The 9,468-nt window shown below is 28.4% G+C and overlaps 1 protein-coding gene across 1 annotated transcript in view; it reads right to left on the bottom strand.

Moving 5' to 3' along the window:
* Positions 1-8,588, bottom strand: part of LOC111678629 — a 66,128-nt gene extending 57,540 nt beyond the window's left edge. Inside the window, exons 1-2 of the mRNA XM_046947113.1 lie at positions 7,944-8,588; positions 2,362-2,732 (exon numbers count right to left, since the gene is read on the bottom strand). Of these exons, the coding sequence (XP_046803069.1) occupies positions 2,362-2,365 (4 nt within the window). The 5' untranslated portion in view covers positions 2,366-2,732; positions 7,944-8,588. The remainder of the gene's footprint in view (positions 1-2,361; positions 2,733-7,943) is intronic.
* Between the last annotated feature and the right edge of the window lie 880 nt (positions 8,589-9,468).

Here is a 9,468-nt window from a genome sequence, read left to right as displayed (position 1 = left end):
TAGTCTAGTCTATAGTCTAGTCTATAGTCTAGTCTATAGTCTAGTCTATAGTCTAGTCCATAGTCTAGTCTATAGTCTAGTCTATAGTTTAGTCTATAGTCTAGTCTAGAGTTTAGTCTATAGTTTTTGTCTTTATTTTCATCCTGTAAACTCCTTGATTTTTCATTCACAAAGCGCTTATATAATTTTCAAAAAAAAAAAAAAACATCATATATTATTTCCCCTTAAGTAATTCTTAAATGAATTTTGAAACGAATACGAAGCAAAATTAGCTGCTAAACCAGATTTAAACAGCAGTTTATGTCGTTTTGCAATTCAGTTTAAATATTCTAGTACAGTTTGATGTAGCAGCTGTTGCAAATAACGAAAAGCTAAAAGCGACTAATACAAAGTTAAGTTAAAACATTAGGTATTTATTTATTATACAGTATTAATTTTCTTAATTTATTAAAAAAAAACAGAGAAATTCTCTGGTGTTTTTTATCTATATATCCTGGCTACTTGAAATACATATTTGATACAACTAGCAAAAAAAACAATACTTAAAAAAAATTCCATGAAAAAAAAAACAGTTTTTTCTTTGTAAGGAAATCTTTTATGTGATATCTTTAACAAGAAATATTCCTGGGAGTTATTGTTCGTTTTTGCATTTAATATGCCTTTTAGCTTAAAAGAAGAAAAATAATAAAACAAAAAATGCTTTATATTTACATGTTATATGTGCGATTTTTTTTGCTTGAGTTTGAAATTTCAAGAATTTTCTCATATTAAATCAGTGATCTAAAGAATTTGTATATGGTTTGTTAAACAACGTAGTTATTTTGAAAATTATAAGATATGAATAGTAAGTGAGCTATAATAAAGTTATAACAAAATTTTACTACTAGTCATGATAATTAGTATGTACAGTCCAGTGTAGTATATATCCTGGACTACAGTCTAATTTATAGTCTTATCTATGGTCTAGATTATAGCCTTATCTGAAGTCTGGACTATAATCTAGTTTCTAATCTGAACTTGGCTTAGTCTACAGTCTGAAGTATACTTTAGTTTCTGGTCTATAGCCTGGTCTATGGTCTAGTCTATTGTCTAGTCTATTGTCTAGTCTATAGTCTAGTCTATAGTCTAGTCTATAGTCTAGGTAATAGTCTGGTCTATAGTCAAGTATATAGTCTAGTCAATAGTCTATGCTATAGCCAAATCTATAGTCTAGTATATAGTCTAGGCAATAGTCTATTCTATAGCCAAGTCTATAGTCTATTCTATGGTCTAAACTACAGTCTAATCTGTTCTCTGGTCAAATCTATAGTCCGGACTTTAGTCCATTCTATAGTCTAGTCTGTACTTTAGTTTTTAGTCTAGTCTATAGTCCGCTCTATAGTCTAGTCTATAGTACTGTCTCTGGTCTAGTCTATAGTCTAGTTTATAGTCTAGTTTATAGTCTAGTTTATAGTCTAGTCTATAGTCTAGTCTATAGTCTAGTTTATAGTTTAGTCTTTAGTCTAGTCTATAGTCTAGTCTATAGTCTAGTCTATAGTCTAGTCTATAGTCTAGTCTATAGTCTAGTCTATAGTCTAGTCTATAGTCTAGTCTATAGTCTAGTCTATAGTCTAGTCTATAGTCTAGTCTATAGTCTAGTCTATAGTCTAGTCGATAGTCTAGTCTATAGTCTAGTCTATAGTCTAGTCTATAGTCTAGTCTATAGTCTAGTCTATAGTCTAGTCTATAGTGTAGTCTATAGTCTAGTCTATAGTCTAGTCTATAGTCTAGTCTATAGTCTAGTCTATAGTTTAGTCTATAGTCCAGTCTATAGTGTAGTCTATAGTCTAGTCTATAGTCTAGTCTATAGTCTAGTCTATAGTCTAGTCTATAGTCTAGTCTATAGTCTAGTCTATAGTCTAGGTAATAGTCTAGTCTATAGCCAAGTCTGTAGTCTAGCCAATAGTCTAATCAATAGTCTAATCTGTAGTCTGGTTAAATCTATAGTCTAGTCTATAGTCTATTTATAATCTAGTCTATAGTCTAGTCTAAAGTCCAGTATATAGTCTAGTCTGTACTCTAGTTTATAGTTTTGAATATAATCTAATCTATAGTGTATCCTATAGCCAGTATACAGTCCGGACCACTATATAAACTGTAGTCTATTCCATAGTCTGTACTATATTCTGAACTAGATTATTCTACTCTATAGTGTGCATTATTGTTATGACTGAAGTTTTAACTAAAATTTTATCTAGACCTAGTTCATAGCTTAGTCCAAAGTCTGTACTATTGTTTCGTTTATATGCTGGGCTACAATGCCGTAAATAAAACGGAATTTATCAAAAAGAAATATAGTTAATAAAAATATTTATCACTTACCCATTGTAATACGATCCCTTAAAACAGCTACACTTATCCATGAGTTCCAACAGAAGAAATATATATTCTGAAAAACTCGTTACTTTTTATTCACTTTATCTCTTTACTACTTTTCATATTTTGTAAATTAGAAATTCTTTACACTCATTTAAAAACAATTCAGTCGTTGCTAATTCTTTTTATCATTTTTTATCAATTATTTTTTCATTATTTTCAAGCTAAAATTAAAACATTTTAACACTTTTTTCAGGATTTTTTTTTGTAATAGAAATGACATCATTGAAAAAAATTGCGTACACTTTTTAACTGCTTTCTGGTTTTGATTACAGGATTCTTTTGTAAGCTGTTTTTATATTTCCCCTTTCTTTTTGCTATTTAAAGTTAAGAGAAAGAGAAGAAAGAAGCGAAAAAATTAATAGATTTGAAAAACTGTTATAGCTTTTGTGGGCTAAAAGTAAAAATGACATAAATTATAATGTTTGTAGTTAATAAAAAAAGGGAATAACTGAAAAATATTAATACTCTAGCTGACTGCAAAAATAATAATAATTGTAATAATCATAGAGAGAAGTTTGAGGAGAGCCAAAGGAGACACACAAAGTTGACATCAATTTTAAATTATTCGTTAGAAAAAAAATTGAAATTCCAATCTGTGCATTGAAGCGTATGAGTAATAACAATTAGAATACAAGTTAAAAGAAAAAAATGAAAAGTGTATAAATTACAATGTTGTAATAAGTATGCTACACATTTTGTTGTTGATTGTTTGTGTGTGGTAGTTTTAATTTATAATTAATACTTTAGGGAAAGTCTTAAGCTTCATAATAATTATGGGTTAAATACAGTTTAACTGTTGGAAATTTATGCAGGATTGTTTTATTTCTTTAAAAAATGTTAATAAGGGTTTAAATATTAAAATAAAACATTATTTTGTTCTCATTTATTTTTAATGGGATTTTTCAATGAGTTGTTATAGAAAAATTTTTAATGTTATGTTAAACTGGACATTTGCACATCAATGAAATATTTTTTTTTTCAAGTACTTAAGGAAAAGACTTATTTATTTCTATGGCTGAAGAAATTTTATCAGTTATAAAATTTAATGGAATACTTATATTTTTATCATTATTTCAATTTAATGTTACTTCTTTAGATTTTTTATTGTCTTACTTTCTGAATAAATAATTCATTTTTTACTACTGGTCAAGGAAAATTGTGACAACTCATGTTTTTAATTTCAATAATATTTGGTTTCATTAATGCAAACATTTTCAAAGTTGTTAATTTAATGAGAAACGAAAATGGAAAATGTATATTTCAATGACATTTTTATGGTCATTATATATCATCTTCTTTTTTTTTTTTTTTTTGTTTATGGAAAAGTTTTCACTTTTTTGTTTATTTTTCTCAGTACACTGAGAATAAAACTGTGTGTTGGAAATTTAGGATTTCAGAAAAAAAATAGTATTTTTAAAATACCTTTTAAGTCTTGAATTAACTTGAGTCAATAGGATTGTCTATAGACTTGTATATATACTAGTTCTTAACTAATATTTATACTAGTCCATAAACTAGGATATATACACACCCATAAACTTGACCAGAATCAACTCATACATTTGTTCATAGACAAATCCATTGACAGGCCAAACCCATATACTAGTCCATTAGCTAGTCCATAGATTTGTTCATTAACTAGTCCACTGAATAGTCTATTTACTTGTCTTTTCACAAGTCCATAGAATTGTTTAGAGACTAATCCCAAGACTGATCCACAAAATCCATAAACAAGTCTCATTGATCCATTGACAATACTATAGGCTTGTTCATAGACTAATCTTTAGTTTAGTCTATTAACTAGTCCACTGACATGTCTTTAGACTAGTTTTTAGATTAATCCATAAAAAGTTCCATAGACTAGTACATCGACTATTTTAATAACTAGTTAATTCTATTGACCATTCTATGGAGTAGTCCAAGGTCAAGTTAACAAAATCCATAGAAAAGTCCGTCCACTATTCATTGACTAGTTCACTGATCAGTTTTTAGACTAGTTTACTTCATATACTAGTCAATAAATTAGTCCATATAATAGTCCATAGACTACATAGAATATTTCATATCACGTTCAAAAAATACTCTAGTTCATTGATCAGTCTGAAGGTCAGTCCATTGAATAGCCCATAGACTGCTCTACAGACTAGCCCACAAACTAATTTATAGTCTGCTGTATAGACTGGGCCATAGACTAATTTATAAACACAGACTTATTCATAGAATAGTTCATAGTACAATCTACAGACTAGTCCAATGATTGCATAGACCTATCCATAAACTTGTTAATAATCTAATATAAAGCGTTGTCCATAGACTAACCCTCAGATTAGACTTTTGTCTTGTCCGTAGACTAGTCCATATAGAAGTCTACTGGCTAATACATAGAAGAGTGCGTATTCTATAGACTACTCCTTAGATTAGTCTATAAACTAGTGCAATATTTTGTCCAAAGGCTAATCCATTGAGAAGTTCATATGCCTGTCCATAGACCAGTCTTTAGACTAATCTTATCCATAAACTAGTTTACAGGCTAGTACATAGAATAGTATGTGGGGTATTCCTTGGGAAAGTCTAAAGACTACTACTTAGGTTAGTCTACAAACAAGTGCATTTTTTTGCCCAGAGACTAATCCATTGACAAGTCCATACACCAGTCCATAGTCTTGTCTTTAGGCTAGTCTATAGATTTATTTATAAACTAGTTTATAGGCTGATCTTTCAACTAATCCATGGTCCAGAGGTATACCAGGTCATTACTTCACAGACTAGTCCAAATGAAAGTTAATAGATTAGTCCATAAAATAGTCCGTGAACTATTTAATAGGTTAGTCCATAATCTAATCAATATTTTAGTACACATTTAAAATCACTCCCCCTGAATAAGATATATCTATCTTATCCTAAATTTTTTTTTAACTTAAACTAAATATTCGTTTCGAATTTTCAAAAAAAAAAAATCTTATTATTAATTTAATACATTTTGCCAAATTTGTTTATCATATTCTCTGAAATGTCCTTCATTTCATAAACATACCCCAATTTCTTGAGTGTAATTGTATACATAGATCATTTTTTGTTTATATTTTCTTCTTATTTCTTACTTTTGACATTTTGTACAAGTGATTTTCTTTTTTGCGTTTTTGCTAAGAAATATTTCAAATTAGCTTCATTTATCATCACAGAAGAAGTAAGTTTGTTTTGTTTTAACAAATTGTGATTGTGTAGGTCCCAATAGGTTTTATTTTTACTAAATTATACTAATTATATTAAATGCAGTAAATTTCATTTATTAAATCAATACCTAAATTTTGATTAGATAGGTGTTGTATTTGTTCTTCAAGGTCTTAAGAAATGCAAAAAATATTATAAACTTACCTTCATATTCATAAAGATATTTATCGCTTATTTTATTAGTTTTATAATACAATAAACTGTTAATAACTTTATTAAGAAGCATTTATGAATATGGTGGCTAATTGCTAAGTTTCTTAAATTTGAAAAAAAACTTAATATTTGATGCAACGAAACGTATGAGTAACATATGTTAATAAATTTAACACTCATACGCATTTAATGAAAATGTTTCTAAAGACCGTCACAGAGGTATAAAAAAGAGGGATTAAATCGTTAACATCTAAAATATTATAATGAAATTATTGTCTAGTTAATGTTTTAAATTTTGATCTGTTAAGCCCACTGGAGGCGTAGTCAAAAGATCTTAAGAGGATATTTCCTCGTTCATTGTTTTCTATTTTTCTCTTTGTAGTTTATATACGATTTACCATCATTAGAATTAGAACTGTCATTACTTTAATAAATTCTTTCCGACCTTATAAAGTATAAACATTTCGATTCAATTTAACAATACCAGTCCGTCCCGTCTGTTCAACTATTTGTTCGTGTGTATATTAAAATCTGTTTTCAGAAGACCCCAGATATATGCAAGATCCGAATCTTTAATGATTCTATGAGACATGCTTCCGATAAAAGAACTATTTAGCAAAATGGGACCCCAAGTAATAAAAAATCTCTAAAAAATTCATAAAAAATATGTAATTTTTGTTCAATAACAACATATGCTTAAGGAGTTCTTGTAATTAGTTTGTTTGCTTTTAAAAAGAAAAAGAACAACATGTAAACCACATTGTTGCAGCATGAAGTACTCGAAAATAGTCAATTCCATTGCATACCCCGACAAGGAAAAAAGCAATCACTGGTCAAAAGTTAATAGCAGCGGTTAGCCAGCCCAACATCAGATGAAATTAATATTCCAACATCAGATGAAATTAATATCAGATGAAATTAATATATCGGATATACCCTTATGATACCATGAAAGATTGCATTTTCAAGAACGCAATTCCCATTCCAGTGCATTCTTAAACCACTTAAGGCGCTGTTGTTTTGCCAGCATCACCTTGAGACGTATTTGGTAGTCCGAAATATTCAGCCAATAATCAGGATATCCCTTCATGTCGATAAAATGTGACAAAGGCAGGTCTCAACCAAATCGCATTAACCAGAGAACTTCCTTAAAGTAAAAGTATACTAAATCAGTACTAGTTTCCTATTGAGCAGAGGAGACTTATCCGATCGTCCATCAACAGACATCAATTTCAATTTCAGACAATAAGAATGATATGCTAGATAACAGGCAACTAACAAGTGTCAACCTGAAAATTACCCAACCTATACTGGCACCCTTTTACGCAAAGATTTAACAACACCAATAGTCCTGGAAAGCTAGAGGTATTAATAGCTCCGCTTTTTTGCCCCAGGATTATGCAATAACAGCAGGATGAAGAATTCGCCTAGGTAACATGCCCCGGGGGGCATGTCACCCAGTTTACATGAGAACCTATTAGACGTTATATTGTAGTACTTTTTCTATAATATTGAACCCCTTTATGCTGAGGACTACTTTTGCGCCATTCACTTGGTACTTTTTGAATACTAAAATTTATTGAATTTGAAATTTTTATGGATTAAGATATTCAGGAGTAAATTTTCAATTTTTCAATCTTTAGGAATATTGATCCTAAAAACGCCGAAAACTTTTGTAAGTTTCGAATACTTTTTTTGTCATTGTACTGATGAAATTAAAATTTGTAAGGATAAACTTTCGTTCTTCAACTGTTACTGTTTTCAATAATTTTTAAGATTGAATGAAAATCTATAAAAAGAGACTTTCCGAAGGAAATAATAATTTTTCTAAATATTTGAAAACTTTTTTAAAAATTTAAAAAAAAATCATAAATTTTGTCATTTTTAATGGAATTTAGTTTAAATATATTTTGAAATAAACATTTTATTTTAAATTTTAAAATTTTCTATGTTAGCAAGCCATCAATGCAAAGTATTTTCAAAAAAAATTTTCTATGAATTTTTTTATTACTTAAAAAGTTTTTCTTTTTCTAAAAAGTTCACTCAATTTCAAAATTAAAACAAAATCTGACAAAATGTATTTCTTTTTTTAATTTTAGCAACTTTTTCTTTTAATAATATATAGCCACATATGAATTTACCATTTAATTAGAAAAGAGTTGCTTAAACTCCATTAGCTTTATGGTTGGCATTGGTATCCATTATAAATCCCTAATGATATTTTTTAACCAAATATATAAACACATTTATTTGATTACACTATTTATTATGAAAGTAGACATTTATAATTTTGTTTATTTTTGTTTTGTTTTTTTTTTATTATTTTATTCTTTTGTATATACACAAAAACATAAACAAACACGCACACGCAGGCACTCGCGCGTAAAAATATTAGAAACGAAACCGTTATACCGAAAAAATAAAGGACCAGGTTTTGTTTTTGAAAAGTCTCGTACTATTTTTATAATTGAAAAGTAATGATTGTTTTTATAACATTTACTATAACACTGTCAAAGGTGACTTTTATTAACACTTAAAATAACAATAAAGTTGTTTTTGATTTTCTTAAAAAAAAATATTTTTTTTTCAAAATTAATATTTAAATATTTTGATTTTTTTGTATTTAATTTTAGTCTTTATAGCATTTCCTTTTTAAGTAATCCTTCAAACTTTTGTTTGTATTTTTTTTTTTTATTTCATATTTTATTACTTCCCAGAATTTTTTTTAATTTTTTTATTATTATTATTTTTAAACTACCGCTTTATCATTTCTTTTCAATTTAAAGCCAAACGTATCGTTGTAGAGTTAAAAGACAACTGAAATATTTTTACCAACCTTCAGGATGGAAATAGTTGTATGGAATTTATATGAAAATTTTCTTTTTCTAAGAAAAAGCTTTAATCATACTTGCACTCTCTCTCTAGCTATTACTCTCACTTTTTATTTATAAAAGCTTTTATTTAACTAGCTTTTCTCAATAACAACATTTTAATATCTACATATGTCCTGGGTTCAAGGGATAAATTGGTGGGTACTTTTCTTAAGGAACATTTCAAAATTCTTGAATTTTGAAAATATACACTGTTAGTTAGGTTGATAGGAGGATGTTTAATTACATCAAAACCGAAGGAATAGCCCTAGGGCCTGTTGTGCTCCTCCTTTGTTGTTAGTAAAAAATTGTTCACTGAATGTATTATCTGATGTTCAGAAACTAGGTTCCCTTAAAGTAATTCTTTAAAATTGTTCAATCAAGTGTTCGCGAGGAATGTTTTTTTCCGTTTTAATATAAATTCCAAGATACTTAATGCCTGACGAAGGCAAAAAAGTGATCCACTGTTTTTTCGCATGCTACACAATCGTCTGAATCCGCAATTTTCCGTTCAATTTTGTATTGCTAGGTCGGTGTTCCATTGCTTGATCACCCAAGAGGCCTCTTGGGACTCTCCCAGCCATATTCTTTGGTCCAATGGTTTTGCGTATTCAGGTTAACTGCATCGAACTCATTTCCCTAACTTCCCACTAAGTTAGTTACCTATTTAGTTATTAATTATTTAGTAAGTTACTTAGTTATTTAGTTATTTAGTTATTTAGTTATTTAGTTATTTAGTTATTTAGTTATTTAGTTATTTAGTTATTTAGTTATTTAGTTATTTAGTTATTTAGTT

Source organism: Lucilia cuprina, chromosome 3, assembly GCF_022045245.1.
Source record: "Lucilia cuprina isolate Lc7/37 chromosome 3, ASM2204524v1, whole genome shotgun sequence".
Lineage (NCBI taxonomy): Eukaryota > Metazoa > Arthropoda > Insecta > Diptera > Calliphoridae > Lucilia > Lucilia cuprina.
The sequence above is the reverse complement of the archived record's forward strand: the minus strand, read 5'-3'. Positions and strand labels throughout refer to the sequence as shown.